Source organism: Heteronotia binoei, chromosome 7, assembly GCF_032191835.1.
Source record: "Heteronotia binoei isolate CCM8104 ecotype False Entrance Well chromosome 7, APGP_CSIRO_Hbin_v1, whole genome shotgun sequence".
Taxonomy (NCBI): domain Eukaryota; kingdom Metazoa; phylum Chordata; class Lepidosauria; order Squamata; family Gekkonidae; genus Heteronotia; species Heteronotia binoei.
Genome location: NC_083229.1, coordinates 71,410,867 through 71,427,759, shown reverse-complemented (window position 1 = coordinate 71,427,759; position 16,893 = coordinate 71,410,867). Strand labels below are relative to the sequence as shown.

The following is a 16,893-nucleotide window of genomic DNA, read 5'->3' as shown; positions in this document are numbered from 1 at the left end:
TCATACAATCAATATATAAATGCCTATCAATATATAAATGCAGCTAAACTGAACAAGACAGACTTCTTCCAAATCTAATTCTGGATAAAAAGTAATGTTTATTTAATCATATATCACTTATGTGTATTTATTTTTGTAATTATTTTTTCTTTCAAATTCTAGGTTACAGGTACTGTTCCCTCAAGCCAAATACAATTTTGGCTGTTTGTGACTGATTTCTCGCTACAGGGTGAGGCTGAGGTCGGTTTGAAAACTCCCAGAACTCTGCCAGTCTCCGTTGCTTCCTCATGCGTGGTTGGTGTGGAAGTGTTGGAGGCACTCAAGAATACGTCCCACTGTGTTGTTTTCTTCAAGGATGCCCTTTGTAGAAATGGTAAGCATTAGAATGAGTGCTGCCAAATCAACTTTTATTGGTTTTGAAAGATTCTTTGTACCATCCTAAAATATATTCTAAAAATTCAGGAACAGTGAGTTGGCAGACATTCTGCATTTTACAGGAAGGAGAGGGCCCTTAAGAAATTGGTCCTGTGTCTATTTACAAATACTCACATTTTATCTTCTAGTGTTATTGTTTCTCTCTTCTTAAGACAATGAATGTGCCTATTGTGTCTTAGATGTGTCTTAATCATGAATGAAACTTCAGTCAGAGGAGGAGGTTTAAGGCTTCCTTTTCTCCAATTTTTGGCAAGAGGCAGATAAGCCCTGTCATCCATAGTTGTTGCAAGGCATTGGCCAAACAGGTCTTAGAAATATAATGGCCATCGTTTATTTAAATCTTTCATTTCCAAGGATGCAGCCCTGCTGCTACATCTGTAATTGCCAGCATAGTATTTATTGTTGCATATGACTATGTTGGAAAAAAAATCAGGACTGGATTATAATCACATTCTGGGGAAGTTAATCACTAGATGATAATGACCTTTGGTCATTGTGAACCTCTCTTGCCTTGGAGCTGCTGACCTACTTACAAAAAAAGATTCTCCTGTCAGGCTTCCAGATCCTCTGAATCACTCACTTCATTGGGCAGAACCGTAGGGAGCAAAGTACAGTCCGTCTAGCTTCTGAACAATTTGGCAACAACAGTCCACCCCCCTCCCCAGGGAAAAAACAAAACAAAAACCCAGAGAGAAATTTTTCAAGTAACAATAAACTTAAAAGATTTCCCCCCCTCTGTTTCTCATATTGTGATGGCTGGGCCAAAGGCCTTTTTGCTTAACTTTATCCTAATGTGTGTTTAATTTTCAGAGGTCAGTACATCAGACCAAATCAAGCTTACTGAAAGGCTGGTTGGGACCATTATTGGCCCAGACAACAAATATGGTCATCTTCCCTCCCTTTTGTTACTGTAACATCAAAATGTCTTTGTTGGCAGGTAGGATTATTTGCATTGAGCGTACCATTCTCTCGTTACAAAAGCCCCCTTTGTGTAGGGCTGCTGGTGCTGACATCACTAAACTGACTGGCCCTGTCAAACTAGATGAGCTGGATTCTGCAACTCCTGTCAATTCCATTTGCACTGTAAGAGGTTAGTGCAAACCTTTCTGAGGGTAAAAAGTTTGCTAATGGTTTGTCTTAATGAAATACTCAGTGCAGTATTAACATAGCAACATAGAAAATGGGGCTGGGGCTGTTGTGTGCTCTTAGCATAACTTGTAAGTTATTCCATTCTGTTTTTGACAAGTGCTTACATTTACAGGTGGGGGCAGGGTAAACCTCTCTGTATCTAAATTTCTCCAGTGCTTGTTAATGTAAGCCAAAATGCCCTCAAAACGAGGTTGGGGAATTGACAAGGTGGGCACCTGGCTTAAAAAGGATCTTGAATCTATGTATACAGGATACACGTCCAGAAATTATTGCTTAAATTTGCCAAGAACACTAATTAAGTAAAACAATTAAAAATTTATTCCAGAAAAATATAGAACACACATATAAGGTAGTGAATACATACAACACACAAACAGTCCTAGTAAAAATAGAAAGAAATGCAGAGATAACACAGGGATGGACAAACAGAGTGATAATTACCGATCGTAGTCTTCAAGGAAGGCTCCAATGGCGACAAACGAGGACTAGGGGAAGGGACCCTCAACTGGCCAAGAATCGGGGATGTATCTAAACAGCAGGGTAGGGATACTGCTAGATGCACACTTGTGAGGAGCTGGGTCACAGGTTATAAGGACTACCTTGAGCCCATAGGGGATGGGAGGTACAGGGGCGGATGACAGTGGTCAGCTGGTACATGACCTCAGAAAAAGGGGAGGCTCCGCAGTGACCATAAGGGCTGGACTTATGCGGTAGCCAATAGCCAGTTTATTGGGGGCACCTGATTGGATGCCTATACCTGGCCAATTAGCAGGCTTGGCTCTGGTTACCTGATTGAACTTCCAGGTAACAATGGGCCAAGGGGGAGGCTCCAGGATGATCATTAAGGGAAAGAATGAAAGACTCCCAAATGACTGCAGAAGGTCATCTTCTATTGAAACATTAAGGGGACTATGCATCACATCCATAGAGGGCTGCACTGATGTCTCATTATCCAGCTCGGGGTTTGATTGGGATTGACCAGAGCTGGATACCTTAAAACACATTGAAGCCTTATATTTTGCTGCTGAAGATGATACCTTCTTCAAAAGATGAGGATTACTTCGCGTACTGTCCTTTGCGGACAGGTTAGGCAGCAGAGCATTAGTTTGAGAGTTAATAAAAGGATCGCACAGGGAAAACCCCCTTCGACCATAAGTAATTCTTTCGCCTCAAAATTAGTGAAGGAATGTTGGGGGATTGAAAGGTTAGCAGAATCCTCTGCGTTTGAGACTGATCATTAAGAGTTTCCCTCCAAAGTTTTACAGGGGAGATATCATCGAGTCCCTTTAGGCGACAGACTCTGTTCCTGTGGAGCGAATATTCCCGACTAAATTCAGCATATATTGCTTGATTGTTCTCTTTATCGTAATCTCCGTAAAGATTTATTTTGTAAGCTTTCTTTCTCCCCAGATTTGTCTATTCTGCTACCCTGTTATTATTTATTGAATGATACTGAGGGGGAGGTCAGCGAGGCTGTGGCAAAATTTTTGGCTGACATCCTTAAATTTAAATCTGACCATGTATGAATGTATCTGTAAGCTCGGTTTCATTTTGATTTTATCTCCAATGTTTAAATTTTTATAGTTTGTGTATTTTTATTTGCAACTGTTATGCCATTAAAGGTTTGGCATGGAGTATGTTCTTTTGGGGAGATTTTCCCGGGAGGCCTGGGCGGCAAAGAAGGGGTGTGTTTTTTTCAGCCAGGAGGGGCGGGGAGTGGGCATTCCAGTAGCTATTTTTTTTTACAAAATGACCCCTCGGCAGAATTATTGCTGGCTGGGGTAATCTGATAGTGAGTAAGGCTTTTTTCTCCTTTGTCCCCCTGTCTTTCTTTTTCCCTCTGCAAGGGATGCTCTGTCTGTATTCTTGGTGCTGGGGGTAGTGGGGGGAAGCAACAGTGGGAGAGTTTCTAGAGCCCTGGCCCCACTGGTGGACATTCTGGTGCTTTTTGGGCATTGTATGAGAAACATTTGGACTGGATGGTCCACTGGTCTGATCCAACATGGCTTCTCGTATGTTCTTTCTTTCCATGCCTTTCTTTTCTTTTCTTTTCCTTCCATTTCATTCTTTCCCTTTCTCTCCTTCCATTTTTTTTTGGATGAAACTTTTCTGTTCATCATACTGTTCTTGCAGGCATAGGAGCTCTGCCAATGAAAAATTGGTACCTCCAGTTATAACCAGCTGGCCTTTCTATGTGATTTATGTGTGAGTGAGTGAGAGTTAGAATTGTGGGGCAGAGATTATTGGAGATTACTGCTGTATATTTCAACAGCACTGGAAGTGATGGATCTTCTTCGTGGTCTCTGTGCATCACACTGATGGGATATAGGCGCCCGCGCCGATCTCGATCGGTATTCTTGAAAGCTGCGGATTTCCGCGCCCCAGGCCCAGTGCGCATGCGCAGAAGCCCCACCGCGCATGCTCACAGGGACCGGAGCGGACATCCCGCCAGTTCTCTTCTGACCGCCGCTTGGATCAGTCGATCTCTCGCTACGGTCGGTAGAAATCCTTTCTTGGAAGTTGCTATTGTTGGATTTATCAGATATTTATTTGGCTTAGTCCACACAACAGTCTTTTTAAAGACTAAGGGGCGGAAAGAAACATTTTTGTTTCGGGACTTTCTCCTCAGCTCTCTCTTCCCGCCCTTTCCCCCCCCCTCCCCCCCGCATGGAAAAGCGGTGGGGATTTTTCAAAAGGTGCAGGAACTGCGGTAGCAAAATCGCTCCCCCAGACGGGCACTCTCTTTGTCTTTTTTGCCTGGGAGAGACACACATCCCTGATGCGTGTGCTCACTGCGCGAAGTTTTCCCGCCAAACGAAGAAAAACCGCGCGGGACGTTTAGCGGCGGCACTGATGGAAAAAGCCCTGTCGCCTAAGAAGATGTCGACGGCGCAGCACAAGCCGTCAACGTCGGAGTCGCTCGGCACCGACAAGAGCGCCCCCGACGCCGATCGCCCCACGAAGCCGGGCTCGGCATCAAGGTCCACCTCCTCCACTCCTGCAAAACGGCCAAGGGAGGAGAAGGGACCTCAGCCGGAAGCGAAGAAGAAAAAGTCGGATAAGCATCAGTCGTCCGCGACTTCGCTCCCGACATCACCATCGGAATCGGCAGCGAGAGTTCCACCGTTGAAGCTATTTGCTTCCCCTCGCCGCCGTTCAAGCCCCCCGGTATTGGCATCGATGTCGACGCAAATCGCCATCTCTTCCGACTCGGACCGCGACTTTGATCTATCGCAACGATCGGGAGCAGAAGGTAGTCCACCAGATATACATATTGTGGAGGACACTGTTCAACCCCGAACACCGGCCCGAGACCCATCGGTCAGCCTTGATCATCGGCGGAACCGAAGCCCCAAAAAGGATCGACCCACTACACCCAGAGAAGACAGCGGGCGCGACTACTCAACCAGCCCTCGGCGTAGTCCCCGGGGTCGACATCGATCCCGAGATTCAGAGGAGAGATCCCACATCAGAGATCGATCTCCTCGGAAACCACCGCCCCCAATGTCATGGGATCAGCGGCAGTGGCAATACCTATACGGGTCGTGCCCTATGCCCTCCATGTTCCCCTGGTTCACACCCAGACCTCTGGATTGGGACCAGCAGTCTGAAGCATCGGTACGATCCCGGACGTCGTACAAGCCGAGGCACACTCCGTCGGCGTCGGTGTCGAAACCACCTGACACGACACCGCCAAGGACACAAAAGACTTCCCCACGACGGCGAAGTTCAGAGAGTCGGAAGACCCCTGAGTCACCAAAGGCTCCAGAGACGCCCAAACATTCCTCGGAGCACTCGGGCTCTGTAGAAGGCTCCCCCAGATCTGAGGAAGGTTCTCCCCGGGAAGACCAAGACATCTCCTCCCCAGAGGAACCGGCTCCATCAAGTAAAGTGGGCGAGGAGCTCCCCATATCCCCATCCGAGGACTTGAAATCGTATGGGGATCTGATTAGACGGATGGCACACACCCTGTCGCTACCGACGGTCCAACCAGAACCGGTAGTCACCGACAACGTATTCGATGTCGTCCAGCTAGACACCTCGACGGCCATCGCCTTACCGCTTACAACGGTCATGCTCCACACCACAAAATCGTCCTGGGACAAACCAGCTTCAACACCAATAAGCTCCCGCAGGCTGGACCATATGTATCGAGTCCAGGAATCCACAGCAGAGTTTTTATTCACCCACCCGAAACCAAACTCTGTAGTAGTGGCGTCGTCCTCAAAAGCCAGAAAGACAAATGCTTCTCCCCCAGACAAAGAAGGGAAGAAGCTAGACAACCTAGGCAGAAAGTTCTACACAGCAGGTTCGTTAGGAGTAAAAGTTGCAAACTATGGAGCGTGTATGGGCCGCTATCAATATGCCCTATGGGACCAATTGTCGGCTCTACCAGACCTGTCAGAACACACCAAACAGGCAATGAAGAAAATCCAAAAGGAAGGCATTGCATTAGCAAAACAGCAAATCAATTCTGCCAAACACGCAGGTGACATTGCAGCAAAGACACTTACCTCAGCGATCACCCTAAGACGTCACTCTTGGTTGCGATCCACGGCGCTCCAGCAGGATACACAATCCTGCATCGAAGATCTCCCATTCGATGGAAGCGGATTATTCAGCTCCAATACTGATACCATACTGCAGGAGATGGATAAAAGTATTAAAACGTCACGCAATTTGGGGGTCCCCATCTCATCTAGGCCCCAAGGGAGACGCTCCTGGAACAAACCGTGGAACAAGAAGCAGTTCCCCAAGCAGCCTACAGAACAACAATGGAGACCCAAGGGCTCCACACCTTACTCCAAACCCCCGTACAACACCAAAACGAAGTACTCACCTACTTCATCACAGTCATCCAGACAAAAGGGGAATAGACCGTCCAAACAGGGTCTTTGACTGCCCTTCCCCCTGTTTTATCCCTTCCCCTTCGGACCCGGACCATACCAGACTTTTCCCTTATTTCCAGGCATGGTCCACAATCACGACGGACAAATGGGTCTTGTCGATAATCCGGATGGGTTATCAAATAGAATTCAGAGAAAACCCTACAGTTCCCACCGTCATCCACACCAGGGTGTCCCTCACACTACAGACAGAGGTTCAATCCTTGCTCGAGAAAGATGCAATAGAACGGGTGCCAGTCAACCAGATCGGACAAGGTTTTTACTCCCGATATTTCACCATCCCCAAAAAAGATGGAGGCCTTCGGCCCATTATGGACCTACGAGGCCTGAACCATTTCATACCAAACCAGAAATTCAGAATGGTCTCCCTACAAAACATCCTACCCCTACTGAACCAAGGGGATTGGATGGCCACACTGGACCTGCAAGATGCCTACTTTCATGTAACTATACACCACGACTACAGGAAGTTCCTCAGGTTTGCAGTTGGAGACTCCCACTACCAATACAAAGCCTTGCCTTTTGGCCTCTCCACGGCACCGAGAGTTTTTACAAAGACCATGGTGGTGGTGGCAGCTCATCTACGTCTACAAGGGATCACTATCTTTCCTTACATAGACGATTGGCTGCTGGTGGCGAGTTCGAAACCCCTACTACTACAGCACATAGAAGTCACCTTAACCCTTCTGCAAACCTTAGGCCTACAGGTCAACCTAAAGAAATCGGCACTGCAACCCGCTCAGAGGGTGCAGTTCATAGGGGCCATTCTGGACTCACAAGTTTGCAGGGCATTCCTCCCGGCACAAAGAGCGGAGGACATCCAATCCCTAATACATGTGTTCTTAGTCAACCCTACAGTCACAGCGTTCCAAGTCCAACGCCTCCTGGGCTTAATGGCAGCGACCACGGCAGTACTGAAATTCGCCAGATTCCACATGCGAATGCTACAGTTATGGTTTCTGCGCGTGTTCAACTGTCAGACAGACCTCCCCTCACGCCAACTGACGGTCCCACCGTCAGTAATCTGGACTCTATACTGGTGGCAGGAAAAGCAGAACCTCCTCCAAGGAGCCCCATTTCACAGGCAGACTCCCACATTCACCATAACGACGGATGCATCCTTATGGGGCTGGGGAGCACATGCGAACGATATGTGTGTGGGGGGCAGATGGCCTCAGGGCCTTCTGCACTGCCACATCAATTTCCTAGAGCTGCTGGCCATACATCATGCCATTCTCTCATTCAGACACCAGATTGTGGGGAGAACGGTAGCGATCTTGACAGACAACACCACAGCCCTATCTTATGTAAACAGACAAGGCGGCACAGTCTCAAGGAAGTTATGCCTTCTAGCGCTACAGATTTGGGAAATCTGCAGAGAGTCGAACGTTACCCTAGTAGCCACTCATCTACCGGGCAATCTGAATGCCTGTGCAGATTACCTCAGTCGGGGAGGGGCCTCACTCCACGAGTGGGAACTCAACTGGGAGTTCCTCCTACCGGTGTTCCAGAAGTGGGGCACACCGGAAGTGGATGTCTTTGCCACACGCAACACTGCAAAATGCGACAAATTTTGCTGCAGAGGGGGTGCAGACCCTCTGTCGTTGGGAGATGGGTTACTGATCCCATGGACTCGCTTGCATGTGTACCTCTTTCCACCGATCCCACTAATTACGAGGGTGATTCACAAGATTCAACTCGAACACCCCAAGGGGATTCTCATCACACCGTGGTGGCCCAGACAGCAGTGGTTCTCTCCGATACTGAGGCTGTCTCGCGGAATGTTCCACCAATTTCCGATGAGCCCAGACCTTCTACTGTCACACGAGGGACGAGTGATTCACCACGACGTGCCTCACTTGAAACTCACGGCATGGAGGCTGGTGTGACGACATTGTCCGATAGAGCCCGGGACGTTATGTTGAATAGTAGGAAATCCTCCACGAGAAAATCATATGATTATAAATGGACAAGGTTTATCCAATTTGTGAACAAAACTAACAGGGAACCCAAGACAGCAGGCCTCCCACTAGTGCTGGACTTTCTGCTCTCACTCCTTGACAGGGGACTAACGGTGTCATCTGTGAGAGTGTACTTAGCAGCCATATCGGCTAACCATGAGCAACTTGAAGGCCACTCTGTGTTCTCACACCCTGATACTAAACGGTTCTTAAAGGGCTTGGCCAAGCTGTACCCTGCGGTGCGAGTCCCAGCCCCTGCTTGGGACCTCCCAGCGGTACTACGGGCATTAACGGGAAAACCCTTCGAACCCATGGCGACATGTTCCTTGCAATTACTGTCCTGGAAAACAGCCTTCTTAGTGGCCGTTACCTCTGCTCGCAGGGTTGGTGAACTGGCAGCGCTGCGCTGCGATGACCCATATTTGAAATTCAGTACGGAAGGAGTGTGCTTACGTCCTGATGTCACCTTTCTTCCGAAAGTAACGTCTGCTTTTCACCTGAATGCAGAAATATGCCTACCCACATACTTTCCTAATCCAAGTACAGACTCAGAAAGGAGACTCCATACACTGGATGTAAAAAGGGCTCTCTCATTCTACTTGCATAGAGTGAGACCTGGACGAAGGGACCCTAGACTCTTTGTCTCGTACTCCATAACATCGCAAGGTGTAAGAGTTTCGTCGCAGCGAATCTCTAAGTGGTTAACCGAGACTATAAAACTGTGCTACCTGTTGAACAAGCAACCTCTGCCAAGACAGATTAGAGCTCATTCCACGAGAGCCCTAGCTACTTCGGCAGCCTTTATGAGAGGAATACCACTGAAAGACATTTGTGATGCTGCCACTTGGTCCTCCTCGCATACGTTTATCAACCATTATGCGCTGGACCTGAACTGGCGTAGACGCTCATCAGTGGGCCGTGCGGTGCTTCAAGAGGTTTCTCGCTGATGGACCGTTGCACCCTCCTCCAGGTAGGACTTTGGCTTGCTAATCTCCCATCAGTGTGATGCACAGAGACCACGAAGAAGATAAACAGGTTTCCTACCTGTAACTGATGATCTTCGAGTGGTCATCTGTGCAGTCACACTACCCGCCCTCCTTCCCCTCCGCTGCCGGTCCATCTATAAGGGCTTACGCAGCGGTCAGAAGGAACTGGCGGGATGTCCGCTCCGGTCCCTGTGAGCATGCGCGGTGGGGCTTCTGCGCATGCGCACTGGGCCTGGGGCGCGGAAATCCGCAGCTTTCAAGAATACCGATCGAGATCGGCGCGGGCGCCTATATCCCATCAGTGTGACTGCACAGATGACCACTCGAAGATCATCAGTTACAGGTAGGAAACCTGTTTTACTATGAACTTGGCACCATTTTACTGGTCTTGCTTTTAACAGCTGTCTGACACCAAAATTAAACTCCTCCTGTAGATATTAAAAAGGATGAAAGAAGTTCACTGGCTAAATATCTGCACAACAGGTTGCTTTTAAAGGCATGGGAAACACAGCCAGTAGAAAGCTGCAAGCCCCTCATAAATATGCTTTTTGGAATAACTGCAGAAAAGTTTGTATGAACTTTATATAACTTGAAATTAATTCATTAACTGCAGTACAACTCTCTTCTACCTTTCACAACAATTTCCCAGTGTTTCAGTCAAGGAAAAGAATGAAAAACAGCTGTCAAAAGATTTTCTTGAAACCAAGCAAGCTTGGTTGTAGCTTGAGGAAGAGTTCCAGTAGTAGCAGCTGAAGGAAGGGCCTACTAAATGTGTCAGCATATTTTGAGGTACAGCAGCTGCCAGGGCCCAGTGTGGGTGGTACACAGCACTGGCATTCCTGATGGCAATGGCAACAGCACTTCCAACTGCATACACTGGCCAGTGCTGTTGAGGAAGGGGTGTGTAGGTGGTGCAGGCAATTGAACATGGGCATTAGGAGTGTTTGCAAGCTGGAGAAGAACACACAAACAGATAGGCGCATGCAAGTGTGAGGGTGGAAAGAGAGAACCCTGGGAATGTATGAAAAAGTTGCAGACCACCCACTTTCCACCCCCATTTTGGCTCAGCATGAGTCTCAGAGAGATTGTTCTGAAAACAAAGTTACTTCAGAAGAAGAGGCAGATTTGGGGGAGTGCCCTGGAAGTGGCATCACAGGAAAAGGTGGAGTTTTGGTTTTGGTGGAGTTTTGGTTCAGTGTGCCCTGGAAGTGACATCACTTGGCCCTTGACCTGGAAGTGACGCCACAGGAAATGACATAATTCCTGTCTCCCGGCTCCACCCCAAAGTCTCCTGGCTCCACCCCTGAATTTTAGTGGGCCACGAAAGAGAAGTGTAAAAATAACCAGGCCGCGGGAAATAAAGGTTTGGGAAACCCTGTATTAGACTAATGTTCCTGATGTCTGTGTTGTCTGGTTTTATTTGCTAGTTCTTGTGAATGTTCTTAGTTCCTATGACTTCATTTGGTTCTGCTTATGGGTCACCTTGACCACTCTGTGCCTGGAAATGTGACATGTGAATCAGTGAAGTAAAATCATTAATATTGAATTCTATTAAAAGGATTTTTCTTCCCACAAATTTATGAATAATGACAGTGATTTCATAAACGGGGCAAACAACGCTCTTCTAAATTCTTCATGAATTTAGAAGGCTGCATAGGTAGGATTGTACAGAAAAACTACTAATTTAGTTTGGCTGGTCATATTGCAAGCTAGCTGCTTGCATTACCCTGATTAAAACTTAGAGAGCCAGTGCTGGTCTTAGATTAGAGTCCAAATCCCTGATTCTCCTCTGAGGAGGCCTGAATGACTCACTGCTTCTCATCTGATTTCATGAGGTTGTTGAAAAGACAAACTGTGGTAACCACAAGCAGCACCATGAGCTCCTTGATATGCAAATCAATCTGTATCCTATCCTATTTTGCATTGTCATATTTTTGTTGTGAGCTAGAGTTCTTTCATAATAGCAATCTGAAGTAAGTGTCAAATATTGCATATCTCTGAGTATCAATCTCCAATAATTTTACACCCTTTTCTTTACCAACCTATTAATTTAAGTAAATGTTCCAACATTACTGACCAGTATACATTACCATTGCCACGCTTCCTTCTTTTGCCTCATAGATTTGAGTGATTCTTGCACAACTCTCTGGGGGTTACTAGGTGGTTGGCCTTGACGTCCATGTTGTGAGCTGGGCAGTTGTAATCCATTTATTTGCAGGTGTCACAGATTACCACTCTCTGTTTTACGTGCAAAGGCTGCTACATCCTTCACATTTATTGCTTGGCTCAGTGCATCTCCATTGTTCTAAATCTTTTTACTGACTTTCCCATAAAATACCCAATTTACTTGATTTATTACACTTAGCAACAATACTTAACTAATTATCCAAAATATCTCTGGCCTTCACTTCATTAACGTTTTTAGTCACGTATGTCAGACTTTATAGAAAGCAGATGATTTCCTACTTTTACTTATATAAATAAGGATGCACACATTTTCCAGTTAACAATATGAAATAATTTTACTACAACAAATTTAAAAGCAGCCTAATTAGTTGTTTTAACATTCTGGAGGTAAAAGAAATTGAGCATTGCTTTCAGAGTGTTGCTCTAAATTCATTGTTGTTGTTGTTTAATGAAGCAAGTCAAAGTATACCGAAGGTTATTCTTTTGTAAAGATCTGCTCTTAAAATATCCATATATGCCGCAGAAAAGAGGCACCTTATCTTAATCCAAATTGACATGAGAGTTGAAAGTAGTCATGGTCAGTGTACATTTCATCTAAGCAAATGTTTTCCCTTTTTCTAAGGCATTGTTGTGGGTGTTAATGAGGGAACTGCTTTCTACTGGCCTGCATGCAATAGATGTGGCAATGGAAAAGTAGAGCAGCATCCACAAGACAGGTAAGAACATGCTTGTGTCAACCAGCATGCAGATAAGGGCAATCCTGTGGGCTTTTTATATACTATTTGAAGTCTCAAAAATCTCAACAGTGTTTCTCACCAAAGATTCCTAAGGAAATTTAGCAGTCATGGGATAAGAGGAGACAATCTGGTCCTTGCATGCCAAATTTTTATTGAGGTGTGATAACAGTCTTTGCCTGTCGTTCCACCAGATAAGGAAATTGTTTTCAGAAGTGGTGGAAGATGGATATATTTTGTGTTTTAATTGTGTCCTTCCCTGTTTAAGTGGTGTGCTTTATGCAAACTGCAGACACCAAAGGCCAGGATGGGGTTCCTGCCTACTCAGGAAACTTGTGAGGTTGCACACACACAAAAAGAAAGAAATGGTGAAATCTCATAACCCCCACAAATAACTTCTAAGCAACCTTGAAAAGGAGGCCTGTTGCCTTCATGGTGCCAAGGACTGCTGTAGCTGAGCAGATTCATACTGGGAGTAAGCAAGCCTTCAAGTACCCATATCCCAAATGATGTAGAGCTTCAGGTGTCATAACCAATACTTTGAATTGAACCTGGGATCAAATTGATTGTAAATGTACTGAAGTATGTAGTTGGTAGTTTATACTGATAGTTCTCTTGCTACAGCATTTGGAACCAGAAGTGGTTACCAAGCTGTCTTCAGAGGCAGCCCACATAGAACACATTGCAGTAGTCCAGCTCATATGCGAGGGAGCATGGATAATTCTGGCCAAATCACCTAGGAAGCACCATGGCTGGTGAAACAATTGAAGCTGGTACCAAGGCCTGCAACAAATCAAGGTGCCAGCTTTGCTCTCATATTGATCCTAGCAACAGCATCACTGGACCTAACAACATCAGTCATATCATCATAGGTTCCTACTCCTGCTCATCCTCTAATGTGATTTATGCCGTCACCCGTTAGCAGTGGCCTTCCACTCACTACATTGGACAAACAGGACAGTACCTTCAAGAAAGAATTAATGGACATAAGTCTGACATCAGAAACTACATCATTCAAAAACCAATGGGGGATATTTTAACCTTCCAGGACATTTGATTGCTGACCTAAAGTAGCAGTTATCTTACAAAGGAATTTCAAAGGGAGATTAGAAAAAGAGACTGCTGAATTGCAACTGATAACGAAGCTCAAGACAATTCATGCGCCTGGATTGAATCAAGACCTAGGTTTCCTGTCTCATAACTAATGCTGATTTTTTCCACACCCACTACCCCTCTACATATCACACCTAACCCAATCAAACTTTCTATTGTCATCTGTCTGCTATTGTCATTTGGCATCTGAAATCATACCAGTCTCCAAAATATAAGACAGATGGACTCACATCCTAGCTGTATCTGAAGAAATGAGCAATGACTCACAAAAGCTCATACTCTACCACAATTTTTGCTAGTCTTTAAAATGATACTGGACTCTTGCTCTTTTCTTCGATTTTTTTCTGGACATGGAGCAGGGGTCACTGGAGGTGAGGGGGTATTTGTTAATTTCCTGCATTATACAGGAGGTTGGACTAGATGACCTTGGAGGACCCTTCCAACTCTGTTATTCTGTCTAGTCTGGGCTATAGTTTATTTGTCCTCATCCAGCTCTTTACAATCTCACCTTGATAATTTTGAAAAAGAGACAGACTTTATTTATAAAATTATGCTGCCCCTCCAGGAAACCTACTTGAGGTAGCTTACAAAATGTGATTAAAAACAAAGACCATTAAGAAGGTGTTTATTAAAATCCAGAATCAAAAACCTAACCAGAACATAAAAATACAGATCACTGAATTGAGCAGCTTAAAGTAAGTTTTCAGACTAAAAGCCCATTATGCTTTGACGTTAAAAGATTAACCCCTTAACTGAAAGCCTGGATGACCAGAAACATTTTGACCTGGCACCTAAAGGACAGCAATGTAGGCATAAGGTGGGCCTTAAGGGAAAAGGTGAGGGTCCACTACCAAAAAAGTCCTGTCTCTGGTTGCCACTCATCTCATCTCTGAAGGTTGGACCACAGAGAGCAGGGTTTATAAGGCAAATCTTTACTGATAGGCTGGACAATATGGAAGGATGTAGTCCTTCAAGAACCCTTACCCGGGTCACCCCAAGCCATTCAAAGCATTAATGGCAAGAACCTGCAACACTCTGATTTGTGTCCAGGGACAAATGGGCAGCCTGTACACATCTTTCAGCACCAGAGTGATTGATCCCTGCACCCCACCCCCAACAATAGTCTGGCTGCTGCACTTTGGACCAGCTGAAATTTCTGGGTTTGTATATCATACTTAAGAACTCAGGGCAATTGCTTTGTGGTCACAAGGTGGGAAGAAGCTGTCATATACATCCTGTGCCGTCACCCCCCCCCCCCCCCAAAAAAAAAACCCCGTTATAAGGTCTGGTCAATTTATAGAGATAGTTATTTTGCTACAAAAACCATTACAGAGTCTGGAAAATTCTTACTGCAGTCTTTGGCCATGCATTTCCCAACTTGAGCAGAGAGCTGGCTGAGGCTGCAAATGTTCTTTGAGGTGGGAAGCTTCAGCAAGGGATGGGAAAGGAGGGTAAAACAAAGCAAATGTCTTCCTCTTTTTTTCTTCATCCCCTTAATGCTTTGTCATGGAACCCTATCTCTTGTCTATAGCCCTAGAAATTATCTTGGGATCAAAGTAAAATGCTCACTGAAAATGTTATCTCAGAACATCATAGCAGTAAAGAGGCACATTCTGTGTTAGCCTTTAGGAAAAAGGGATAGAAATGAAGCACCACAAGGCTATTTTATTTATATAAAATGCTTATATAATAAAAGGGAAACAGTATAGAATTACTTACATTTTGAATACTGTGTGCAGTACCAATAATTTCATTTCAGAAGGGCAATAAAATAATCAGAGGAATGAAACATAATGGTATATTGATCTAGTATTCAGATTGTTCCACATACATTAATTCAGTTATCCTTATAATGACCTTGTAATTTATGGCTGCTGCATCATTGCCATATTGCCCAAGGGGGCAGGAGAGCTGAGACTTAAGCTTGCCTAAGGCCATCCAAGGAGGAGTTGCTTAGGGTAAGGTTGGAGCTGGGAATGTCCCAGTTCACAGTTTGAAGAAAGGCTCATGAAAAATCAAAACCCTAGAAATAAGGTTGCTGGAATCAGATATTGTGGAGATTTATAGAACCGTAAACCATGTGAACAAAGCAATTGGAATAAAGTCATTCTTCATTCGTTTTCTTTCAAAACTGGATCCAATAAAATTCATTAACAGCAAGTGAAAGATAAACACTAAGGAACACTTCGTGAAACATGTAATCAACTGACATAATTTATTGCTTGGTTTTTAAGAGGGTCAGATGCATCCAGAGAGGGAGTCATTCTGTCCGTGGTTATTGGATATAACTAAGGACCTTCATGTTCAAAAACAGCCTTTGGAAGTTGCTGGGGATAAGCAATGGAGGGGATACTTTTTCATCATGCCCTGCATGAGTATAATCCCAACAGTTTCCTAAAAAAGTGTCCACTGGTGGTATGATTTAGTGTAGGTATGATTGGTGTGGGATTGGTGTGCCACTACAAATGCCTCCATGCTGTTCTTCTATCAAGCCATCCTTCTTATGGTCTTTAGAGCCCAGTGGAAGAGAAAACAATTAACCTAACTGAAGCGAACATGTACACAGGATAACTGGCAAACAGGTAAAGTTAACCACTTCCCTGTCCTTCAGTTCTCCCTTGATGTTTCCACCAAACCAACACCATCTTTTCCCCAGATTTGCATAAGAAAGGAAGCCAGGCTTGGAAAGTCAGTCTTTTCCCTCATTACATGTAGTTTTCTCCACCTCTTGGTGGAATAATGACACATTAAATTGTATTTGAGAGCCAGTGTGGAATAGTCGTCTGTGTTTTGCACTAGTAACAAGGAGATCTGAATTCAAATTTCTACAAAGCTTACCAGGTGGGCTGTTGTGTGTGGTGTTTTCCACTCAAGGACAGGCTTGTGTAGTTTCCCTGTCACTCCTGCTGGTAAAGCGCAATGCTAGCAGGGCTTCCACAGATCAAGTTTCCCTGCTGCAGTCCCCCAAACAGTGGGCACGCATGCCTGTTTCAGCTGTTTAAAAAATCAGCAATTGATTATCATCAGTCATGATCATTGCATTACAGTCTGCATATTAGATTCTTTGAATTCCCAGTTTTAGTTATTAAAAGACAAGTCTCTATCCCCTTCCATTGTTGATATATGCCTTTCACCTTATAGCTTCACAATGGAAGGGACTAGAGAATAATTTTTTAAGAAAAATGAAAGCTGGGAATTCAAAGACCCTGATGCACCAGTTGTTATAGTGATAATTTCTTTACTTCATTTATATCTCACTTTTCTCTCCAAAGAGAACCCAAAATTACTTACCGTACATCATTCTCTCCCCAATTTTATGCTCGCAATAACCCAGTGACATAGTTTAGTCTGAAAGTGCATGACCGGTCCAAGATCACCCAAGCAAACTTCTGTGGCAAAGCAGGGATTCAAATCTGGGCTC

General features: G+C 45.1%; 1 protein-coding gene across 3 annotated transcripts in view; it reads left to right on the top strand.

Moving 5' to 3' along the window:
* SPIDR (scaffold protein involved in DNA repair) overlaps window positions 1-16,893 on the top strand; it is a 293,362-nt gene that overhangs the window by 271,212 nt on the left and 5,257 nt on the right. For 2 of the 3 annotated variants that reach the window (XM_060243829.1, XM_060243830.1), the window contains exons 15-17: window positions 163-373; window positions 1,373-1,525; window positions 12,248-12,341. In XM_060243829.1, the coding sequence (XP_060099812.1) occupies window positions 163-373; window positions 1,373-1,525; window positions 12,248-12,341 (458 nt within the window). Of the gene's footprint in view, window positions 1-162; window positions 374-1,372; window positions 1,526-12,247; window positions 12,342-16,893 lie in introns of those variants that run through there. The other variant, XR_009555667.1, reaches the window with a different exon arrangement.